The sequence below is a fragment of the Alosa sapidissima genome, chromosome 16 (genome assembly GCF_018492685.1).
Source record: "Alosa sapidissima isolate fAloSap1 chromosome 16, fAloSap1.pri, whole genome shotgun sequence".
NCBI lineage: Eukaryota > Metazoa > Chordata > Actinopteri > Clupeiformes > Clupeidae > Alosa > Alosa sapidissima.
In genome coordinates this window covers 14033897-14059101 of record NC_055972.1, presented here as the reverse complement: position 1 = coordinate 14059101, position 25205 = coordinate 14033897, and the positions used below count along the sequence as shown (strand labels likewise).

General features: G+C 48.9%; 1 protein-coding gene across 1 annotated transcript in view; it reads left to right on the top strand.

Moving 5' to 3' along the window:
- The window catches only part of ehbp1 (EH domain binding protein 1), a 151438-nt gene that overhangs the window by 38633 nt on the left and 87600 nt on the right, over positions 1-25205 (top strand). The window contains 5 exon segments of the mRNA XM_042066196.1: positions 16285-16466; positions 19407-19546; positions 21472-21576; positions 23584-23709; positions 24736-25003. Of these exon segments, the coding sequence (XP_041922130.1) occupies positions 16285-16466; positions 19407-19546; positions 21472-21576; positions 23584-23709; positions 24736-25003 (821 nt within the window).

Genomic DNA, 25205 nt, shown 5'->3' with positions numbered 1-25205 from the left:
TCTATGGGGAGCACTCTAGCCTATGTGTATTGGATTTTGTGGTCTCATTTAGCTGCCCTGGCACACAGACAGACACACACGGACACACACTCTGAGTCCCAGTACCAGTTTCAGCATGGCTGCTGCTCCTGCCGCTGTCACTGTCCCTGTTCCCGCCAATGCCCCATAATAGCTTCTGTTCTCTTCCCTCAGACGAGCGGAGCACTTCCACATCCTGAGTGGGGAGTGCGCTCAGTCTGCTCCTGTCTGGGACGCATCCTGATGGACACCAGGAAGAGATTGAGTCACAGGCCTCAGACACCAGTCTGTGGTGTGTGGCCCTTGCTGCCTTTGTTTGCTTGTACTCTTCTGACTGATCATCTTTTGTGTAGTGTGGCCTGGCCTTCTCGTGTGGACAGGGTGTATTTGGAGATGCCTGTGTTCCTGTGATTCTTCTACCCTTTGTCATCTGTGGTGGGCTACAGGGGGCTATATATCATTATTTTGTTTGTGTGTGTGTGTGTGTGTGTGTGTGTGTGTTGGCATACTGCCTTGTGTTTTCTGTGCGTGTGTGTGTGTGTGTGTGAGAGAGAGAGAGCTTGAGTGCTTTGGCCCTCCCTACGCCTTGTGTTGTGTGCACGTGTGTGCTTGAGTGCCTCTGTGTGTGAGTGTTTTTGTGTGTGTGTGTGTTGTGGCTTGGGGATGGCGTAGGATGCTTGACCTTGTCTTTCATCTGTTCTGGAGTCTGCTGATCCCGCTGTGTTGTCGAGGCAGGGCCAGAACCACCACAGATGTCGCAGGGCAGGAGGAGGAGACACACACACACACACACACACACACAAACACACACACACACACACACTTACACAAAAAGAAAGAACACAAAACACAAGGCAGAGACCCCCACCACCCCAGTCACACTCCACGAAAACATACTCACAGATGCACAAAGACATTCTCTCTCTGTGTGTCTGACGCGCTCGCTCACACAAACAAACACACAAACCACCGTTAGCAGCAAACACGCGCTCTGTTTAGGCTTTCACCCGGCGTGACTCAGCCGGGCTCCAAAACAAACATCAAAACACACAAGTGTCACCTGGGAGTTGTGTTATTTCTGGCCACCCCGGGCGGGGGCGTGGCTGGTCTAGCGCTGGCGCTCATTCTGGTGGCATGTGGGCCACGACCCTTGCTGCTGATGGGCCACCTCCCCTGCGGTTCTGTTGGATCCATGAAGGGAACCAGACCAAGGCCTGCTGGCCCCACCCTGTATGGGCTCTTGATCACTGTGCCGTGTGAGGGATTTTCAATAACCTGGGGGACAAAAAAATCCTCTCCACTAAAAGGAGAATCTGATCAGAGCCTTGTTGATTAAACAAATATGGTGCAAGATTGAGCACTAGATGTGTTTCTTGCTAAATGTAGGCTAAGCCCAAATGTGCTTTGTTTATATGTGTGTGTGTGAAGGGGGAGTATAGTCAGTGGCCATTGGCTGGCACCGTAGTAGTTGTTTTGGAGCCAGGCTGGCATGGGGGCACGGCCTTGCTCTGACCCCTGCCAGGCGCAGCCTTGGCACTGACCCCCACGTCTGCTAACGAGATAGCTCTGCCTGGGCTCCTCGTTGCTATGGGCACATCAGGCCTCCCTGTCAACTCGTCAGATCCACCAGTGTCCACCCCCCCCAAAGCGTCAGGCCATCTCGGTGTCCCGTCTCTGGAAACTCAAGTGCTAAAGCACAGGCCCGACGTCAGGTTTCAGAATTGCACCAAGGCTGAAAGAGAGGCTGAACCCCCCCACTGTTGCTGTGCTGCAACACTGGAAGGAGAGGGAGAGAAAGAAGCCTTACATTTGTCATACACAGCCCTGGCTACCAGTGGGGTGTCGAGTCATCGGAGGGATGGACTGTTCCCTCCCTGCTGCTGACCTGACCTCCTCCTCTACCTCTTCCTGCTCCTTTACTCTTCTGACCTGTGGTGGGGTTGACTGACCTGAACATAGGGTAGTACTACATGGCGCAGAAAGTTAACAGTCCTTAGTTGAGCTTGCCGTGGCTGTATGCGTCAAATATACCTCCAAAAACAGAAGGTATAGTATGGTAGCAACTTATAAGAATAGTACGTTTTGGACGCATGCCGTCATCAAATCTGTCTGGTGCAAGCAAGACAGTTGGCTGTCCCTTTTTTTCTTTCACCTCTCCACCTCCTCCCCACCCCTCTCCACCTCCTCCCTCCCTCTTTCCCTCCATCCATCCCTCTCCACCTCCTCCCCACCTCTCTCCACCTCTTCCCTCCCTCCCCCCCTCCATCTCTCTCTACCTCTCTAACTCTGTTTGGGGTCTAGTTTTCTTTCACAACACTCCTCTCATAATACCGGTGTGGTTGTGTTATTGTTTTGTCTGCGGTGTTGTGGCTCACATCCGCGTGCGGGGAGTCATCGGGCACAGGGCCAGCGCTCGGGCCCTAATCCCCCCCAACCCCACCCCTGACTACGGGTCTGCCCTCGCCTGCCTCGCTCCGCTCCACTGAGCTCTCCTCCTAGCGCTCCTCACCTCACCTCTCTGACCCGACCCTCCCAAACTCCACCTGCCTCCGTGTCTTCTCACCTGTCACCCACCCTGGCCCTAATCCGCCCACCCCTCAATATTTCTGTTTTCAGTGCGAGGGGTACAACTGCTCTGTGTTTGTGTTTGTGTGTGTGTGTGTGTGTGTGTGTGTGTTGGGAGGGCGAATCTCCTCCTCTCTCCTGCGTGGTACATGACTTATCTCAGGTATTTATTTTGCTCCGTCGCTTCTTAAGATGGTGCCTGCCGATGGAGACAGACTTTTTGTGGGGCTGGAAATCTCCTCAAATCCCCATGTTTACCCACAAGCCTGACCCAGGGACGAGGTGGGAGGGTTGCCGTGAGAGACGTGGTTTGGGGTGGGGCAAACTGAAAAGGTAACGTCCGACCTCGACCTTGGGCCAGTGGATGCTGGGGATAGAAGGTTCTGGTAAGCGACGCTAAAAAGAATCGAGACGAGTCAACCCTCAGTTTGTGAGATGAATCTGTCGGCTGAAATCCACATGTCGCCATCTAATCCTTTCAGCCCCAACGCCTGCACCTTTGTTTTACTACATACAGTAACTGACATTAGAGAGAAACAGACGTTTTGATGCTAAAGCAGATTTTTTGTGTGTCTCTGTATCTGCACCCGTTCTGGGTAATTCCACATTCATGACTAGTAGAGGGGGGGAAGAGAAGGCGCAGTATGGCGGTGGAGGAAACACACAGAGAGCGAGCAGAAGGCACTTTATCAAGCTCTGCGGAGACTAATTCCCCTGGTTTTAAGATGCTCATTGTTGCTTTAAAGATAATCTCTCCTCCTTTTAATCCACGTTTCAGACTCTTTGACTTGTATACACCTCTAATCAGTCTCATCCCAATAATTATCTTTGTCAGGTGATTTTCCTTTCTCCCTTTATTATTTGGAGCCGTTGTGTGTATACAGTTATCAACAGAGGTAATAAACGACACTTACAGCCAATATTGTCCCAAAGAGGCTTTGTTGTATATAATCTTATAAATAATCCCTTTAAGTAAAGCAGATTTTTGTGGATTAAAACCCATGATATACAAATGTTAGATCTTTAACAGTGTCGGAAAGCCGTAAAACAAACAGGTTTTTTTTTTACCAATGAAACCTTAGGAATAGCCCAGGCGCTTAAAGCCATGCCTCGTAGCGATATACAGAAGAGGAGAGATGAATGAATGTGTTGAACAATATCTCAATGAAAGCACAGGGAATAGGTTACTATGGGTAACCCACAAAAGAACCAGGAGTCTGTTCTGGCCCAAGGGGCTTCAACCTCTCCCCCACTGGATGTAACAGAGATGTATATTGGGCTACGGTTAAACTGATCCCACAGATAAAAAATACTTTTTCTTGGGAGAAAAAAGGAAATAAACCTCACTCTTTACTACACGGACATACACAAAAGAAGTCAGAGGAACTATTTGTTCATCCTGTCTATGTATGTGGGTCGTAGAGATTCATAGAGAATTGCATTGTGGTGGACGAGTTTGTGTAAATGGCAGACATTATGTGTATACTTCTCTATATTGTGTGTTTGAGAGCCACTTGACTGCTTCAGTGTGTGTGTTAAGTCTCTGTGGTGTGTGTGTGTCTGAGCGAGCGACTGACCACAGAGTGTGGAGGTGTGAGTGTGTGGGAGGTCCGGTGTTGTCCTCCGCCATGTCCCATCTAGGCCCCAAAGTCATAGGGCCCCACCATGGAGCCAGCTTTTCAAAACATCACGCCATGTCAGCAGTTCTGTGTGTGTGGCTGTGTGAAGGTCTGTGTGTAGGTCTGTGTGTGTGTGTGTGGGGCTGGGGGGGTCGGGGGTGGGTGTGGGTCTGGCTTCCAATTACCACCATGGATTTCTGTCCATTTCGTCTGACTGGGTCCACATAGGTGGGCCTCCAGCGAGTTAGATCACTGTAACAGACCATGTCTGCCGATAAAGAGGCGTTCTCTGGACAGATTAGGCTAGGTTAATCAAGCACCGATATGACTTGTGCTGAAGATGCAATAACATTTCTGTCCTGTGAGTGTGTGTGTGTGTGTGTGTGTGTTTTGTGCGTGTGTGTTTTGTGCGTGTGTGTGTCCACTATCCACACATGTGACCTAAGGGAAAGTCTGTCAGGAAAGCGATGAGCTCACAAAGTCTTAAAGAGTATGGACTTGTGGTCTGTAATCCAGTAGATCTATCTCCTTTTTATGTCTCCCGTTTGGGTTTATGCCAGTTTATAGTGATGTTATTGTCATCTTAACCCGCCGAGTTGCGTTTTTCTCTCCAGCAATATTGCATTGGAGGAGCTTTTTGGATGCTGCAATTTATTTTTCTATTAGTGTGCCCCTCAGAAGTGTGATCAGCATGGGGCCTGATGCCCATAGCCTGGACCAGGCTGGACCAGACAGACCGCCCTGGCCATACTGATAAGACCGCAGCCAGAGAGAGAGGGATGGGGGGGGGGGGGTGGATGGAGGGAGCAAGGGCAGAGAGAGAGAGAGAGCTGGAGCTTGGTCCAGCTGGAAAGACCGAGGTCCCCTCCAAGGACTTATGTGGCCGTGGCTATAATTGAATCTAGATGTCAGGAAAATCCCTGCATGGACAAAGGACCCCCTGAAAAACCCACAAACCAAGCCTGCCCTCTCACTATCTGAAGCCAATCTGGGGTAGAGCGCTCCAGGCACCCCAACCCCAGCCCCAACCATGACGGTCTGCAGGGAGCAACAAATCCAGGGACAGGCGCACAACAGATTCCTCCGCTGCCTTCACGATTTGATGCCTCCATTTTCAGACTCATGTATGGAGCAGTCTAACCTCAACCTATATAAAATGTTGTTTTATTATGGTAAAATTATTCACCTTTCCAAACAAATCACTTTACTCTTCCTTCAACATTGTGGAGTTTGTGTGTGTGTGTGTGTGTCACTTTTATGAGGATAAATATTTCAGCCTTGTGTAATATTATATAAGCCGCACATTTGTGCTGCATATTTCAGCAGCCACTCTCATTTTCCACACGCCCGGCCAGAGCGCCGACACTGTGGGCCAGCGTGTCCCCAACACCTGATCTCACCCGTCACCTGATCACACCTATCAGGTAGGCCCTCATTAAACCTCCGCTGGAGAGATGGACAGAAAGAAAGAAATGCACTGACAGGGAGAGAGAGAGAGGGAGAGAGAGAGAGATAGGGGATAGGTGAGAGGATGACTGGAGCGAGGGATGTGTGGAGAGGGAGAAATGAGGAATGCCCTACATGACACAACCTGACCCATTTTCATCATTTGTCTGTACGTATAGGTTTCTGGCTAGATGCTGGGAGTAGTTGATGGGTTCTCCTGAGGGCATCTTCCTCATGCCTTAACTCATGCCCTACATACATAGCAGCTGCCTAAACTCTCTCCCGTCGCTCGGTCTTGCTCCTCCGCCGTGTCCTCTGCTGCTGCTGGCCTCCCCCCGGTCCTGGCTCCTTGGGTCCCGTTACCGCTCCACACTGGGGTGGTCGGCTCCGTGTCGGCAGCCCACGGCGCGGCTGAGGAAAGTGGGCTAAATTGCGGTGAGTGTTCTGGGGTGTTCTGGAGCTGAGGCCTTGGCTGCCAGGGATCCTCTGCTCGTCTCGTGCTGAGGCTGGATTTAAAGCAGGGCAGGGCAGGGCAGGGCGATGGCTCAGGTACACACTGCCTCTTCATACGCCTTCTCTCTCGCTCCCTCCTCCACCGTCGCTTCCCACCCCCCCACCTTTTCACATCACATTCCTCCAGTGTGTGGGGAACAGACTTGCCATTTATTTGTATGTACGTACACCCACAAACACATGCTCGCTCGCTCGCTCACACATACACAGAATTCCTGTGTGTTAGTTGTGCACACTCTCTCTAATACACACCTTTTTGCAAATGCCTACTTATGCATGCAATCACACAATTTGACACACATAATTGGCGTCTTCAGGTGAGGTGGCAGCAGTAAAGTCATCACGGCGGAGCCTCTTATCGAGTCGCCCGCCACTGTGTCACAAAGAGACCGGACGCCGAGTGCGATAATGGCCCTCTCAGGCCCCACTCCTCTCCTCTTTTCTCATGTGCTCTTTCATGTCCTCATCCCTGTGTTCAGCCCCTCCATCATCTCTTTACTCCTCTCTCCACAGTCTCCACTTTTTACCCTCCACCCCCACCCTCCCCAGCACTGCATCCTACCTCTCCGGCATGCCAGCATCCTTTATTTTCATTTTGCGTCGGTATTTAATTTTTGATACTCTTAATAACAGGCAGACTGAGAGAGGGTGTTGATCTCTCTCTCTCTCTCCCTCCCTCCCTCTCTCTCTATCTCTTTACCTCTCTCCCTCTCTCTCTCTCTCAGTACGGGGCCCCAGACATGGGAGACAATGGCTGCCTCCAATTACGCGTCCCCTCTCAGCGGCGGAGGGAGCCGCTGTTATCCTAAACTATTATTAATGCCGGCGAGAGGCAGCAGCGGAGCCGCGGCCGACTGTGTGCCGCTGTAATTTGTCCCTGTTTCCTTTAAAAGTCCTTAATCCTGTCCTTGTGTGTCTAATCGCTCTCCTCCTCTTCTTCTCTTCTCTTCTCTTCTCTTCTTCTCTTCTCTCCGTTTTCTCCACACCTCCCCAGGCCACCCCCGCCTGTCTCTCTCTGGCTTGGAGCTTTGTGGTGCGGAGGGATGGGATGGCGGGATGCGGAAAGGAGGTGTATTGGAGGTCTGTGTGTGTGTCTGTGTGTGTGTGTGTGTGTTGAGGGGCTAACAATAACCTATTCCCAAGGCCCTTTAATAGAGGCATCATCCATGCTATATTGTGCCGTCCCACAGAGACCATTGTGGCTGGGCCTTTTTTGGCTTTGTTTGTGTGTGTGTGTGTGAGCGGGCGTTGGTGGGAGTGGGCATATGTTTTGAGGGCTATTTCAGGACATGCTCTCCTCCCTCACCTGAGCACGAGGAGCTGAAGTGTCACTCTCATCATCCCTCGCCTATTCTACTCCTCCACTTCCATTCCTCTCTCTCCCACGTTCACAGGATGGAAATTGTGTGTGCTGCGTCCACATGGGCAGTGGGAGCCCTTTTGAGTGCTAAGCAAGCTGTCAGGCACCTCCTCTGAGCAGTGCCACACTTGTCATGCTCTTGTGTGTGTCATGCTAGGCCTCACTTTTATTTTCCGTTTGCCAGCACGGTCCATATCTGACACACAGAGAGAGAAAGAGAGAGAGAGAGAGAATAAGAGAGAGGAAAAGAGAGAGGAATAAAAAGAAAGCGAGGAAGCCGCGGAAAAGCTGAGTGCTTTGTATGTTTGTTTGTTTGCAGGCGTCAGGCTGGTGTCTCCGGATGGGCCGTGATGTAAAGTATACAGTGTGTTATTTGAGCAGGGCTCATTGTGAACCATCTCTCTCTCTCTCTCGCTCCCTTTCTTCTTCTTTCCCTTCCTCCCTCTCCTTTCTTTTCGTTCCCCCTCTCCCCCCCCCCCCCCCCCCCCCAGCTGTCATCTGAAGGAATTACACTGGCGTGGGCTCCATTGTGTCGCTCTGTCAGTCTCTCCCCGCTCTCCCTTGCTCTCCCCTTACTCCTTGATTAGAAAGCGCCCCCCCCCCCCCCCCCCCACACACACACACAATTACTATTATCATCATCTGCCATTATTATTTTTATTTACATACGACCCGCTCTGATGCCCATGCCAGCCTTTCATGTCTGCCCCCACAATAGAGGCCCCCCCAGCTGGTGGCACTGCCCAGGATAACGCCACCCCCCCCCCCCCACACACACACACACACACACACACACACACACACACACTCACACACACCTCCTGCATAATGGCAGCTAAATCAGTCGGTGTCATAATCCGCGCTGGTGAAAGGAAGCCGTTTAATATTATTGGGACAGGGAGCTGAGCGCCACTCGGGGTTATTCAGCAGTGAAAGAGACCCACAGCAAGACCTGATCGATTTGACCACCCAGAAAGTCTTTTTTTTTTTCATTCTTTTTCTTTCATTCTCTCTGGGTTTTTCCCCTCGTCTTTGAAAGCTGGACTTCTGGCCGCTCTGCTCGGCTCTTTCCAGCCAGCCTCTGCCACCGCGCCACCAGCCGTCAGCCGCGCGTGTGTGCGTGTGTGCGTGTGTGTGTGTGTGTGTGTGTGTGTGTGTGTGTGTGTGTGTGTGTGCGTGTGCGTGTGCGTGTGCGTGTGCGTGTGCGTGTGCGTGTGCGTGTGCGTGTGCGTGTGCGTGTGCGTGTGCGTGTGCGTGTGCGTGTGCGTGTGCGCGTGCGCGTGCGCGTGCGCGTGTGCGTGTGTGTGTGTGGGCTCGGCAGTGACAGCCGTGAAGGAGGTGGGGGCGGACATATGGTGATGCAAGCCTGGGCAGTGTTCTTGCTTGTGCCTTCAAGAGAGAGAGAGCTGGAGCGTTGTGTCTGTCCCTCTCGTGTCTTCATTAGCTGTGATTAGCTCCCGCTACCTCTGATGCATTAGGGCCGTGATTAGGCCCCGCTATCTAAGTAAGTATATATACTCTTTTTATCCCGTGAGGGAAATTTGGTCTCTGCATTTATCCCAATCCGTGAATTGGTGAAACACACTCGGCACACAGTGAACACACAGTGAGGTGAAGCACACACTAATCCCGGCGCAGTGAGCTGCCTGCAACAACAGCGGCGCTCGGGGAGCAGTGAGGGGTGAGGTGCCTTGCAAGGGCACTTCAGCCGTGCCTACTGGTCGGGGTTCGAACCGGCACCGGTTACAAGTCCGAAGCGCTAACCAGTAGGCCACGGCTGCCCCCACAGATATCTCTGATGCATTAGGGGCCCTAATTTAGGAGGATAAGATGAACGGTCATAGGGGATTTGCTTATGAAGCCTGTGTTTTCACAGAAAGCTTCACTCTGGTTTGTCTGAGAGAGGCCTTGTTGCTTTGGTAACCTGCCTTGCTTCCGGTCACTGCTTTATGATGTGGCCTCCCAGTCCCTGTGTGTATTGTAGTGTTTGAGCACGATAGCTTTACTCACCTCGTGTGTGTGTGTGCGTGTGCGTGTGCGTGCGTGTGTGTGTGTGTGTGTCTAGCGATACTGAGATAGTGACGTTGACCCCAGGTCAGCCCCTCGCCTGATGGGCATGCTCACGGCCTCGCAGGGCGCTCGAGAGGAATGAACGAGTCACTCTCTTCTCCTCCGCCTCCTCCCTCCCTCCCTCCCTCCTCACCTCCCCACTTATCTGTGCGGTGTGTGTTTACCTGTACACTCCTCTGCCCTCCTCCTCCTCCTCCTCCTCCCATCCTCTGGCTTTCCCCTCCGCGTGTCGCGCTGCACACAGTGATGGCGAGATGGGCCCGATCCTAATCTCCAGCCTGTTTATTTACCCCCGGCCTCTGGAGCTTTGATAAACGGCCTCGCCCAAGAGGAGCACCGATACACGCGCTCGTACAATTCTCTCTCTCTCTCACACTCGCGCACACACACACATACACACACGTACACACATAAATCTTTAAACACACATACAGCACACATGTTGTTTTAATCATGTCTCATACAAATGGGACATTTCTACAAATAGGACATTTTTCACCATGCCTGTCTCACACTCGCAGATCCATACTCTCTCATACACATTGCACGACACACCGCTATTCAAGTCTTAACCTATTTTCGATCTGACTTGGCGTTAATTCCAATACGCTAATCCAACCAATTGTAACAATTAAACCCACAAACACAACCTTTTTTCTTGGCTGTTTGGTTTCTTTTGTCATCCCTTGAGCTTAGGCATAGTGGTTCACTCCTCACATAATCTTTATAATGCTTCTAAAGCCTGTGGCTTTGTCTTTTGCTCAAAGGTCATGTGAAAGTGACACATTCATAATTTCCTGTGCTCATCGGTCAATCCTGGTCATTGATTAAATGCAGCGTGAATCTCATCCGTCGGTGGACTCTGGGTGTCTGGGGCTCTTTCTCCACCTCACCAAAGCCTCTGCTCTCACCCATGTGGTCTTTAAGCAGAGAGCAGCCAGGAGGAAGAGCATTCCAGTTAATGCAGCGTGCGTAGGCCATATGTGGCACAGGCCTGCCCGCCATTGTTAGGCAGCTCCATGAATGGTTAAGCCAATGTTAAGGGATTCGAATAAGTGCTGGTGTGAGAGGTGTGTGTGTGTGTGTGTGTGTGTGCGCGTGTGCGTGTGTGCGCTCCCCACCCAGGCACTCCGCTTAATTGACCTGCCGGGGCGTCGGGGAGGCAGGAGGCTCTCTTCCCCCGGCTCAGCCCCGCTCCCCTGGCAGGTTTTTTGGGTAGCGGGGCAGTGGAGGACCCCCAGCAGCCCTGACCCCGGCTCCCACGTGGGGAGCAGCTGTGGATCAATACTGGGCCAGCTGGGACCCCTTCCTTCTAAAGTGGATAGACCACCAGCCTACACCCCCCCCCCCCCCTTACATTCAACACACAGCAGAGAGAGAGATGGAAGAGAGAGAGAGATGGAAGAGAGAGAAAAAATTAGCTATTGTCATGAAGGTCACAGAGACCAGTTGATGGTAATGTGTGTGAGCGAGCTGACAGTGTAAACAGCGATAGGAGTTGGGGAAGACCGTAATGGCATGCCTGTGGATTGAAAGAGAGAAGAGTGTTTGCCAGCAAGCCTTATCTGTGTAGTGGTGTTTGGACATGCAGTTGTCAAACACCTCATTGTGTGTGGGAGGACAAAGGCACGGAAAACATTGCATGAATAACGAGTAATACCGACAGACAGAGAGGCAGAATGGAGGGAGAGAGAGGAGTAGAGAGGGGTACGCGAGTTGGAAGACGTGCTCTATCAGTTTGGGGTTTTAGCTAGGCGGCTTTGAGAGAGTTAGCATGAGCGTGGGGTGCTCCTACTAAACTCTGTGTGTTTGTGTCTGTGGTGTGTGTGTGTGTGTGTGTGCATGCATATATGTTTATGTTTCATCTTTCCCCTCACGCTGTGTGACTGTGGATCACACTTCCTTCAGGCCCCCTGTGGATGCTACGCACACACATACACACAGAAGCAGCTAGAGAAAGAGCGACTTAAGCTAGGTACTCATGAACGCTATCTCCGAGAAGCAGTGGTATGAGTAAAAACCCAGCACATGACTGATGGAGGAGCCCACACTTTAGCGGCAGGCTTCTCCAACCACACAAGCCAAAAGATCTTTTTTCATTCAGGTCATATTCAGGTCGTGTTCATTTTTTCATGTACACTAGAAGTAATACCTGTGTATTGGCCTCTGTATCCATGAGGTTATAAATGAAACCAAGACTCTTTACTTTCGGGCCTAATTCTTCTAATCTGCAAAATCGGATTCAGTTGTTGAGTGTGCCATAATGAATCTCATGTCGTGTTGGGAGCCCCCGGTGAGACACATGCCCAACTGCCACCCGGGTTTGCGGCTGTACTGCCGTGCACTCGGGTTAAGCCATGCTTGTCAGAACACACACGAAGCAATGCTGAGCTTAATGCAGACACACACACACACACACACACACACACATGCAGCTAGCAGATCTTCTTTTGAGAGGGTTCACCTCACTTTGTATCACATGATCATGCCACCATGGGCAGGAGAAGGAGGCTTAAAGCGCCATTCAAAAAATATTTAGGCATTTAAGATGCATACATTCAATTCACCGTAGTGACACTAGTGACCTGGTAAAAATACAGTAGTGGTCTGGTAAAAATAAGGAGTGACTAAGTGATTAGTAGTGTCTCTTACTGGCTCATTCGTCTCTACTTGCTTCAGAGAAAAATCCAAGCAGCAGCCCAGCTGCAGTGACTGTTCTGTCGCATGGCTTGTGCTGTGGGCTGCAGTTCCTCTATCTGGCAAGTAGGGGGAAGCAAACGGCTGCCCTGTTGTCCCCCAAGCCTCCCAGCGAGGTATTTAACCATTCTGCGGATACAATGAGAGCGTATTGATAGTCATATCCCTGTAATAAATTAAAAGTGCCTTATTGTCCCTTTTCATTTTACACATTGTCACAACCCCGGCCCTTAATCTCGCTGCCTGATTGACAGAGGCGACCGGGGAAAAGAGCACATTTATTGTTTGTGCTAGTCAAATCTGTTAAACCTAATTCTTCTCGGGGTATTTGCATATTCTTAAGTATTTCTTCAGAGAGGGCCCCCCCCTAAATCCGACTTAAGTGTTTGATGCATTTTGAAAAATTCATTCATAAAGTATCTGCATGCACTATTAGCTTCGTATAATACGAGCGCATTATCTCGCCGATAAGAGGGGGGGGGTTTGAGCGCTGTATTCTTCCGGGGATGACATGCTATATTTCCGACCGATTCAACAGGGGCTCAAATGTCAACACAAATGTCAAGTACCTTCGCCGGTGAGCATTTCTGAATCTCATCCCCCCCCCTCCTTTGCCTTCCTATTTTTTTTTCCAGTCTTCATCTCCGTTCCTCACTTTTTTTTTTTTAATTCTTTTTCTTTTTCCTCTTGTGGTTTATCATTCCCATTTGCTGAAGGAGCTTTGGAGCCTGGTGGCAGAGGGGCTGAAGTGGGCACGCTTGGGTAACGGCACCAAGACAGCCCGTTGTGATGCCTGTGTGTGTGTGTGCGCATGTGTGTGTGTGTGCATGCGTGGCTATACCCTGTGCTGGCAGCTCTACAGCACCTTGGGAGAAAGCGGAGAACGTGCTCGGTGCTCCCATGGCGCCAAACCCTGATTGGCTCTGAAGTGGGACCTGAGCTAGTTTACCCATCATGCTTTGCCCACTGCTAATCTGAGGCTGCGATGGTGAGAGGAGCAGGCCGCTGGGGGAAACAGGCCAGGGCCAGGCGGGGATAGTCCCACTGAGGGCGCACCATTCCGGGCTGCTGCTGGAGCCTGCACGTGGTAGAGCCACTAGGTTCCCTGGAGCTTGTGTGTGTGTGTGTGTGTGTGTGTGTGTGTGTGTGTGTGTGTGAGTGTTTGACTGCGTGGAGGTGTGATCCATAACTGCGCCACTGTGTCCCAATCTCATCAGCACTGGAAGGTGATAAGAGAGTAAGTTGTTTGCGCTGGTGTACAGAGAAGCGTGCTGCCCTGTGAAGACATTACACACACACATATACACACACACACACACACACACACACACACACACACACACACACACACACTCACACACACACTCACACTCTCTCTCTCTCTCTCTCTCTCTCTCTCTCTCTCTCTCTCTCTCTCTCTCTCTCTCTCTCTCTCTCTCTCTCTCTCTCTCTCTCGACACTCTCCATCTCATGCACACAACCTCAAAGAAAGAACATCCGCATATCAGCAGATCTGCACACAGCCGTATGTATATAATACGCGCTCTCCAAATAGCCCTGTGTGAACAGGGAAATGTGTGGCATTGTATTCATGAGGGGCTTTATGGCGGCCTCCACTCCCCCCCCCCAACCGCTCCCCCAGGGCTGGGGAACAGGAACACGGCCACTGTGAAATAGACATCTTCAAGCCATTCACTACTATAGAAATCATTTAATATGCCAGTGCTTGTGTGTGTGTGTGTGTGTGTGTGTGTGTGTGTGTGTGTGTGTGAGAGAGTGTTTATGTTTGGAATGGGCATTCTTATATTAAACCTCATCTGGAGGTTTGAGGCCAGTGAAGAGTGGAGAAGAGAAAAAGGGGTAGAGATGGAGAAAGGGAAGCCGTACGAGCCGCCATGAGAGGAGAGCCCCCCCCCCTGCTTCCTGAACTTGGGCCAGGAACGCAGCTCGCGTCGTGACGGAGGGCTGAAGCGGCGGCGTGCTAGCTCACTCACTCTCTGTGGCTCCCGCTCCCCCACTCCGCTCGTTCCATTTCAGATGAGCGACGGGGGAATGCAGCGGTAAAACAAACAACCCAGCAAATACAAACAAACAAACAAACAACAATTGCCTTCTCTTTCCCTCTTTCACCTCTCCTTCTCTCTCTCTCTCTCTCTCTCTCTCTCTCGCTCTCTCTCTCTCTCTCTCTCTACCACCCCCTCTCTGATGGAAAGAGAAACGGTGAACATACACCACCCCAAAGACGGATATGTTTTTCCAGTGAACAACCTAGGGCAGTCGGCAGACACTCTGAGGGAAAGAGAGAGAGGGAGAGAGAGAGAGAGGGAGAGAGAGAAGGAGAGAAGGAGAGAAGGGGGGAGAGAGAGAAAGAGAACATGGCACGTGCCCTGTATCAACACAGCAAGTGCAAGAGCAAATCCTTGATAGGCTGACAGCAAGCAGGGAAAAAGCCCCGAGGTAGAGCGGAAAGACTAAACGTGCCGTTTTGTTGCGCTTATTTATTTATTTTGGCAGGGTAACGGCCCCAGCTGTGTTTTCTCCTATCTAGGGATGCACAGCGGGCCCAGTTGAAGATGGCTTTTTTTTTTTGTTCTTTTGATTTATTCATCTGTTGGTTTCATGTTGGGCAAATCTTTCATCTTTGCGAGGAAACGAGACAACTCAAAACTGCAGACCCTTTTTTTTATTAGCTTGTTGAATGGTGTCTCATAATTATGACATCAAACATTTGATTAAAAGGACTTGCATGCGAACACACACACACACACACACACACACACACACACACACACACACACACACACACACACACACACAACTGCAGTTCACTGTTGTACTTTTGGTTTGTTTGGGAGACATGCAAGTTTAATGGTCGCCTCTTGACATTGTCTCCTATAGGGGGCGCCAGGGACCTTACATCCTTTATCCTCACGAGCACAGATAATGCATGAAAGGCTCGGTTTGTATGTGACTGTGTGCCTGTGTGCCTGTGTGTGTGTGTGTGTGTGGGAGTGAGAGAGAGTGGGACAGATGTCTTCACAGGGCATTGTTTTCACATATGTAACTTCTGTTATATTATAATAGTTTCTGTATAATGTTAATGGATAATTAGTTCCTCTGAACTGAACTATTAAAGGAATCTGGAGTTGCTAGAGAACGGCTGTTACCTGTTTAAATTTATGAGGCTTTAAACAGGTAACAGCAGTTATCTCCCAAAGGTGCTGCTAAGGCCATGTATCATGTCAGTCAGGCATTTGACATTTAAACACACATAACCTGAAATGGTTCCTCAATAGCTGTCTCTTCTGTGCCAATAATCAATTAATCGTGATTGTGACTTCCAACGATTTTGAAACATTCAGTGCTCTCCTTTTGTCTTGAGTTGTCGTGTGCATGATCTTTTTGCATTCATTTTTTTTCTATTTAAATTATACATTTAGATTATATTTAAAATTCAATTTAAAAATGGATGATGGTTCCAAAATCACTGAGTAATCGTGTTTTAATAACCGTGATCTCAATATTGAGCAAAATAATCATGAAAAAGTTTTTGCCATAACTGAGCAGCCCTCTGATCTCCTGCATTGTCTGCATTGTTGTTTTAACCACATCCCCATCATGATCGCTGATATGATGGCAAGCAGATAGTTGTAGTCAAATACGCAAATAAGCAAATATATCAGGGAAATAACACCAAATGATTTAAGAAAATAGTTATTAGGACACAGGTTAACTGAACATGAGTGTATTACATGGGAAACTTGTTTTCTTTCCTTCATTATTTTCTTTCTTGACAAATTTGTGAACATGTGAACATTTTGAGTCTGTAAATGTGTAAGCGTGTGTTTAGCTGGTGGAATGGAGGATTCAAATGAAGGTTAATAAAATAATTGTTCTTTCTTTCTTTCTCCCCCTCTTTCTCTTTCTTTCTCTCTTTCTCTCTTCCTGTCTTACTTTCTTTTTTTTCTCTTTCTCCCTCTTTCTCTCCGTCCACAGGAGTCCCCGTCGGGCCGGAGGAAGGCGCTGGCCACCAGCAGCATCAACATGAAGCAGTACGCCAGTCCCATGCCCACGCAGACCGACGTCAAGCTCAAGTTCAAGCCCTTGTCCAAGAAGGTGGTGGCCGCCACTCTGCAGTTCTCTCTCTCTTGCATCTTCCTTAGAGAGGGCAAAGCCACGTGAGTCACCTCTCCAACCACACACACACACACACACACACACACACACACACACACACACACAGACACAGACACAGACACACTCCACACAAATTAAGCACTCCATGTGTGTGTGTTTGTCCCTTTTGGACCCAAGTGGCTCAGAAAAGTGGTGGTCAAAGGATCGAAATCTAAGGCTTCAAAGAAAGCTTGAACATTAAACCCAGGGTCTCCAAATAACTCCGAATCCAGTAGTTGAGTTTGCATTGATTGGAACGAGAGAATAGCGAACAGATCAAAAGGCCAGACCGGTTTCTCTCCTTCCTTCTATGCCCCGTCATTCGTCGCTCTCGTCGCCTCTATCTCCCTCTGTCCTCTCACATTCTCATTTACACACACACACACACACACACACACACACACACACACACGGCGTCTCTCCCTTGAGTTTCCCTCTCTTAATCACTCATTCTCACACTCTCCTTTTTCATCTCGGACTCCCTCTCTCGCTTCAGTAGCACGGCTAGTGAACCTCCATGTGACATACTCTGCATTCCTCCCATAGCTGCGCTCTCAGCTCCCAGTTAGCCTCCTCTCCGTCGCCCTCCGTTAGTGCTGATTAAACCGCCAGCAGTCAGCCCTGACAGATAAAGCAAATAACTGCCCAACTGGCCGTCAGTGTCCGGTTACGTGTTCATACCAGGTTATTGCGAGCTTTATTTCTGCATTTCGTCAGTGTGTTTTTAGGTGGACGTGTTTTTAGAATAGAATATAATCTTTATTTTCCGTTCACGTGGGAATTAATGTTTGGCCCCGCTGACACCTGGCACATACACACAAGACGCATAACGAAAGACACATTTATTTTTGCTAAACTTCCCTATACACTTCGGATGAAAGACAGGTGCAAAAAATTACAGCTGAAACGTTTTGTTGGTGTGAACGTTATGGATGATATGGAAATTTCTATCAAGAAATTTTCATTTAAAATAATTTGGTTATTTGTATTGGCCTGCAACAGTACACTTCACTGAATCCTACCTTACAGTATCTAGCTGCACCCCTCACCTCTCTCCTATAGATACACTTATTCCCTCCCTCTCCTTCTTTTCCTGCCCAAACATCGTGCTCTTTCTTCAAACATTGTGCTCTTACACTGATTGTAGATCGCAGCATCTCAACATTCCATACGCTACCTTTGTAACCTTCTGGACCTGACCAATTTGAAGAATCATCCTTTCTCCTGTGTGCCGTTCATGCGACTGCATGTCTGTGAGATTAACTTCAACACACACACACACACACACTCTCTCACACACACACACACACACACACAATGTCTGACCCAGAGCTGGGAGAGGATCCTCTATGGGGTGTTGTTGAAAGAAATATGAAGGATTGCGTTGCTCCTCACATTTCGCGACGGAAGTTATTTGTTGGTGTCAAATTGCAAAATCAAAAATCACCTCAAATCCCTGCGCTGATTTAATATGAAGAATCATTTCCACTCCGTTCTCTTCCTGTTAGCTGCCAAACCCAAGGCTGAGGGAATGATAATTAGAAAAAAAAATAAACAAATAAATAAATCTTGTTTTCACAGGGCTGCCTTCCAGCAGCTTGTATTCTTTTGACACACACAACCCCCCATCACACAAAAGAATGGAGACACCCAGAGATAGCAAAAATGTTGCCAGCCACTGGCTTGGAAGTGTAAATAAATAAGTCTCTTTCTGTCTGTCTCTCTCTCTCTCTCTCTCTCTCTTGCACTTTTCTTTTTCCTTTTGAGTAACAATTCCACAGATCCATATTTGCTGCCTTCTGTCTCCCCTGTGCTTTTCTTCTGACTATGTATATAAAAGCCAGGGCGAGAGAAAGAGAGCAAGGGAGATACTGAGAGAGAGTGAGAGAGAGAGTGAGAGAGAGAGAGGGAGCCTGAGGGGTCTTGTGTGGGATGTGTGTCGGCCTACAAGCTGCCTCTCCTTTTGTGAGCGCCGAGGGTCCGAGGGCAGGAGTGTCTCACCCCTCTTAACCCGCGGGGAATGATGTCACCCTCTCACAAATAAACCCCATTACATAAGTTCAAATAAGCCCGGCTGCCGGTTAAAGAAGGGACTGTATTGCATTCATGAAGGAGGGAATGATCAGGGAGCGAAGAAGGGAGGAAGGGGGGAGGTGAGGCGGTGGGAAAGGAGGGAAGGGGTGCGTTGGGAGGGTAGAGGCAGTGAGATGATAAAGAGAGGGAGAAAGAGAGGGAGTGACAGAAAGACAGAGGGGAAAGAAAGAGAGAGAGAGAAGCAGGGAGAGGGAGAGCGTTAATCCTCTGGTGTTATCTGCTGCTGGCTGAAAAAAGCGCGGCAGGAATGTGTGTTTCTTATTGCCCAGGCTTCTCATGAGCGAGAGCATGAAGGGCACATTGTTTACAGAGGCATGGCTTCTCCTTTCCTCTGTCTCTCTCTCCCTCTTTCTTTCTCTCTCTCTCTCTCTCTCTCTCTCTCTCTCGCTCTCTCTGTCTCTCTCTCTCTCTCTCTTTCCATCTCACTCTCTCCATCTTTCTCTCCCTCCTCATCTCTCCTTTAAACCAACGGGAGGTTATCATATAGAATTGTTGCAACCTGAGGGGGTTTAAGTGAGAATGAACAACCAATCCTACTGCCCTTCCCGTATGCCCACGTATAAGTCACACACACTAATTCTGACAAAGACAATTTTGAAGGAAAAAAAAAACCTACAGCATTTGTTACAACCTTTTAAACATTTTGAAAAATCGAAGCCAACCTAAGCAAATCTGAGGCTTACATGTCTTTTCTACGCTCTCAAAATGAGTGTTGTCGCAATTCCCTTTTTAAAATCCTTTTTCGGTATGCTTTTATGCACCAACACACACAGACACACAGACACACGCACACTCTCACACACTCACACATCTTCTGTCTCTCTCTCCCGCCCTGCCCCCACATACAGTGACGAGGACATGCAGAGCCTGGCCAGCCTGATGAGCATGAAGCAGGCCGACATCGGCAACCTGGACGACTTTGAGGAGGAGAACGAGGAGGACGAGGAGAATCGGGTCAACCAGGAAGAGAAAGCCGCCAAGATCACTGGTGAGCGTTGGGTTCAGGGTTTCGGAGCAGATAGTTTAGATGTTTTATGCAATGCATGCCTGTCATTCCTCTTAACTTTTCCCTTCCCCTTTAACAACTAACAGATAACAATCGTTAAGGGGCCGTGGGCCATCGGACATGCATCACTCAGCTCCTTGTCAGGGCGCTGACAAGTCATATAACCACCACGCACTGTGGCCTTTGCAGGGTTCCTACACGGTTAGCATGGGAAGCACGAGGGGGATAAAATAACAGGTGGAACCTGGACCCGGCGGTGGCGTAGACTGGCAGCGCCCCCGTTGGCACTGGACCCCCCTTGCTCTGACTGCACCAGGCCTTGTCGTGTTCTGGGCATAGGTGTGGGCACCAGACACGGTCCCTGAGGGCTAGCTGCGGGCAGCCGTGTGGCATGGCTCGGGCCCCGGGCCCGTGCTGGCACCCCACACCTGTGCCAAGTGCTGAGGTGGCGATGCCAGTGGCGCCTTGATCTTGGGTTGTGCTCGGCTGCTCAGGGCTAGTCTGGCATAGCCAGTTCTGTGTTTTTGTGGGATCATATTAGGTGTCTTAATGTAATTGTAGCATAGAAAATGAATGATCCCCGAAGAAGGAAACGATAAATACGATTTTACAGTAATACATTTATTATTTTGTTTTGGATTGACCAATTGTAGTAGTTATTTTAGTCAGAAACACAGCCTATCATTTGAATCATTGGTTTGGTATTTCTAAACTTGAGGACTATTCTTCGCCAATTAGTAGACCTGTAAAATAATATATTAAATCACAAAAATACTATTATAGATTTACAGCTTCTATTGAAATGCTTTTCAACCATTCAACAATTCAATCAGATTGTGTGGATGGACATATAAAATGTTGATTATTATTGTGTATTGTAACTGTGACGGTCTTTTCAAACCCAATCATAACACCACTCAATGCAGCACCCATTGGTCACAAAAATGGTCATTTTCATTTGCCCCGATCACTGCTCACCTGGTATGGGGCAGTAACCTGGACACTCACGGATCACTTTATACGTTCCTTTGCAGCAGAATGCTTGGGTGTATATTTCTTTTTATTGCTGTTGCGGATTTGTTTGTGCTTTGGCTTCGTGTGTGTGTGTGTGTGTGTGTGTGTGTGTGTGTGTGTGTGTGTGTGTGTGTGTGTGTGTGTGTGTGTGTGTGTGCGCATGTATGCAGTGCTTCTTTTGGCTCAGTCTCCCCATCAGGCTTTTCCTTGTTTGCTTTGTAATACCTTTCCATCTTTCTCTCTCCCTTTTTCCTTCCCTCCCTCCTTTCCTTCGCTTCTGTCCTCCTCCTCTCTGCTGTCTCTCCATCATCCCATGCATAATGTGTGGGATGCCCGGCTTTGGAATGATCCAGCCACTCAGAAAGAGTTCTGACGCTAAGCCTCTCCTCTCCTCTCCTCTCTTCTCGCCTCCACCCATGCATCTCATGTCTACAACAGCACGTATGTAGGCTGCCTATAGAAATGCATGACTGCATTTCTGCATGTATTCACTGCATCTGTACGAGGTGTTGGTGTTCTATACATCCACTACAGAATGCTGTCCATCCCTCTCCACTCATCCTTCTCTCCACTCATCCTTCTTTCTCTCATCTCTTCATGCCTCCATTCCATCCTTGTCCCAGTATCATGTAAAACCCGCTCAGCCATATTGTTTTTGTTTGACTCGAGCATCTAACTGAAAATATATGTACGGTATATGTGCATACATATATGATGTTGGTTTCTCACTATGCACACATATGGTGTCATGAGTGCTGTATGTGTGTTTCGATTGTTAAATTGTGTGGCTGTTGTGTGCTTTCTCTTTCTCCTCCTCCCTTTCTTCCTCTCTTTTCTTCCTCTCTTTTCTTCCTCTCTGCTCACTCCTGTCCTGACTGGCCTTCTGTTTGCAGAGATAGTAAACCAGTTGAATGCGCTCAGCTGCTTAGATGGGGAGCCCGATGACTACCTAAAGCAAGCAAATAAGCCATCGGCTAAATCAGCCGGTTCCTCCGAAGGTCTTCTTGAGCTTTCGTCTTCTTTTCCATTCCTCTCCACTCTGTCCTCTCTTTCTCTCTCTCTCTCTCTCTCTCTCTCTCTCTCTCTCTCTCTTTCTTTCTCTCTCGCTCTCTCTCTCTCTCTCTCTCTCTCTCTCTCTCTCTTTCTTTCTCTCTCGCTTTCTCTCTCGCTCTCTCTCTCTCTCTCTCTCTCTCTCTCTTTCTTTCTCTCTCGCTTTCTCTCTCGCTCTCTCTCTCTCTCTCTCTCTCTCTCTGAATCTGGTTGTTCTTCCTCTTTCTTTCTCTCGCTCGCTCGCTCTCTCTCTCTCTCTCTCTCTCTTTCTTTCTCTCTCGCTTTCTCTCTCGCTCTCTCTCTCTCTCTCTCTGAATCTGGTTGTTCTTCCTCTTTCTTTCTCTCTCTCGCTCGCTCTCTCTCTCTCTCTCTCTCTCTCTCTCTCTCTCTCTCTCTCTTTCTTTCTCTCTCGCTTTCTCTCTCTCTCTCTCTCTCTCTCTCTGAATCTGGTTGTTCTTCCTCTTTCCTTCTCTCTTTGATTCTATCTATTTTTCTGATGTCCTTTGCCATCCTTGATGTGGTGTTGTGGTGTTGTCTGGTCTCACTGGTTTCCTTTGTGGTTCTTGGTATTATGTAATTATTTTTTTATTTCTATAAATGTCTCCCCTCTCCCCTTGTGATCGTTCTATCCTCCTCATTTTTATTTACACTTTTGAGTTATACTCCCTGAGCTGTAGTTTGGTGTTCTGCAGTTTGCAGTGAACCAGACTCCCATCTGGAATGAGCAGATGGGATTGCATGGGCGTGTTGTGTAACATCATGTCTTATAACATCAAGAAGGAACACTGATGGCCTGATTTTCTAGTATTACTTTAAATAGTGGTTTACAGAATGTTCTATTAACTGGAGTGATCCCTGTGATGTCTTATGGCATGTGCGGACTACACGATTTCAGCCCGATTTTGCCTCGATGCTGTCGTGGATGACAAAATTTCAGTGTCGTTCCCAAATATGAAGTCGAGAACGACGCCGAAGGAAGAAGCGTCTTGTAATAACATATTCCACGACCCACGATTGTCTGCGACGTTCTATGACTTTACGACCAAAAGTCTAGCATGTCAGAATTTTTGGGGGAATCTCCTACGACTCCCGTGATGACACTGACATTGTGACGACACGCGACGATAGGCTACATGATCTTGTAATGTGGCCAGTCTTATGACCAAGATGTGGCAAGAATGTGTGGTTCTCTGATCGCCTAGTCTGACATGGTCAATCGTAAAAGACCATCGTGGAAGACAAAAAAATCATGTAGTTCGCACATGCCATAAGTCATCACTGGCCTAGCTATTACTGTAAAAACACACGTCTGTGTTCAGTTTTGAATATTTTCTGGGTGTAAAAAAGGGATGCGATGGATGGAAAAAAGGAAACAAGACTTTGCTATTGATGTGTTTAGTAAACAAGACCTACTCATCTGGCCTTAACCATTGTAAAAATAGCCTCCAACAAACACACAATCACTCTGGCTCTCCTGAGCAGTGTGTCAATGTCCAAATAGGGGTGAGAATGTAGCAGGAACCCTTGGGTGCTGACATGTCCCAGGCCCTTATCACCTCTCCTGGGCCACCTCGGAGCACAGTGGGCCCAGTCACACTCTAGGGGTGTTGGGGGACCAAGCCTGAACCCAGTGGATGGATGAGGACCCAGAGACACTGATTGTCTTCCAGCTTACTGGTGGGAGGCTATGTGAGGGTCTTGGATGTGTGTACACAGGGTTGGATTTGGGGTTGGCTGGTGTGATCTTGGTTCACTTCAAAGTGCAGATGTTGTTTTTTTTTAGTTCTTTTGGATTTTTTCCCCTGTGGTTTTGTGGTCATGTCTGTATTTTGTGTTATTGTGAGTCGTATTCATTTTACATTTTCATTTTCTTGTGGATTGTGTTCGCTCTCGTCATCCCTTGACATCCCACTAATCGTGTGTGTGTGTGTGTTTGGGTGTGGCGCTCTCCACAGAGCTGATAAGCAAGCTGAACTTCATGGAGGACGACGACCAGGACCCCTCCAATCTGAGCACCAACCCCTTCGACGAGCCCGATGATCCTAACGTCTTCAACCCCTTTGGGGACCCCTACGAGGAAGGTAGAGCAGTGCCTCATTTATGGATCCATTTTCATATGTCATTTTTTTTTCTACACCTCCACTCAGTGTCTGAATAGGAATGGCCTAACCGTGAGCCCATTGTCTCATACAGAGCTTATGGTGTGTGTGTGTGTGTGTGTGTGTGTGTGTGTGTGTGTGTGTGTGTGTGTGTGTGTGACTAATCTACCGAGTGTTTTTTAGCTGTGTCAGCTACCGTATGGTGCAACTGCTTGCCTTCACTTGCTTAGCATTGCCTTTGTGTCATCTGCTTACCTCACACCTTCTCTTTGCCCCCTGACTTCAGTGTGTGTGTGTGTGTGTGTGTGTGTGTGTGTGTATGAACCTACCTATGTAACCCTGGGTCCCTTCACCACCCACTGCTCTCCGAGTCAGCCAGGGCTGTTGAAGGATGTATCTGATTGTGCTTTGTCTGAGTGTGTGTGTGTGAAAGGGAGAGAGAGAGAAAGTGTGTGAGTGTTTTGTCATGTGAAACCCCAGAATGAGGTCTGTGGCACTTGTCTCCAGTGCTGTCATGGACCGTGACTCTCTATGATGGGTGTGTGTGTGTGTGTGTGTGCATGCATGTTTGGATACGCTGTCCATGTGAACTCACTGCTGCTTGAGTGAAATACAGTCAGACAGACGACTTGAACAATATTTACTCAGACTGCAGGCCAAGCCTGTGAGAAGCACAAAGCGAGCAGTGGAGACTGGCATGGTGATGGCTGGCCTGTCAGCCTGCCTTTTAATCAGCGCGGGCGTCCAATCACCTGTGACCCTGAACGCCTCGCCCTCTCCTCCTGTGTGTCTCTCTTTCTTTCTCTCTCCTCTCTTCTCTCATGGCTTTGGCCCTATGCTATGACTCTTGACGCATACCCTTCTCTCGTATTTTCTGCCTATTCATTCACTCACTTACTTACTCACTCGTTCACTCATTCATTCGTTCACTTTATCACTCATTTTTTTTTTCATTCATTCACTCATATATTCCATCACATACACATGTTCATTTTTGTTGTCCATCAGAACCACCTCCACGGCCCACCTTCAGATCCAGCCCAAAGGTGGAGGACGACTCCTACGACCCGGACCCCAACAACCCGTTCAACGACCCGGAGCCGGAGCTCCAGGGAGGGGGGAACCCGTTCGAGGATCCCGACGCGGAACCCGAGCAGGAACCGCAGCCTCAGCAATCACCGCCGCGGCCCAGCAAGAGGAAGAACGTGCGGCCCGTGGACATGAGCAAGTACCTCTATGCAGACACCTCCAAGGCCGACGAGGACGAGCTGGATGAGTAAGTGTGTGTGTGTGTGTGTGTGTGTGTGTGTGTGTATGAGTTTGAGTGACACCATGTTTGTGGGAGGGCTCTAATATCTTTTCCAATGAGTACCCCCAGGCCTGCTAATGGACTAAGACTAAATCCCCTGGTTTTGAGCAGTTGTGCCCCCACTATAATTATTTTTATCTGTGATTTAAAGGCATTAGTTTAAATATGA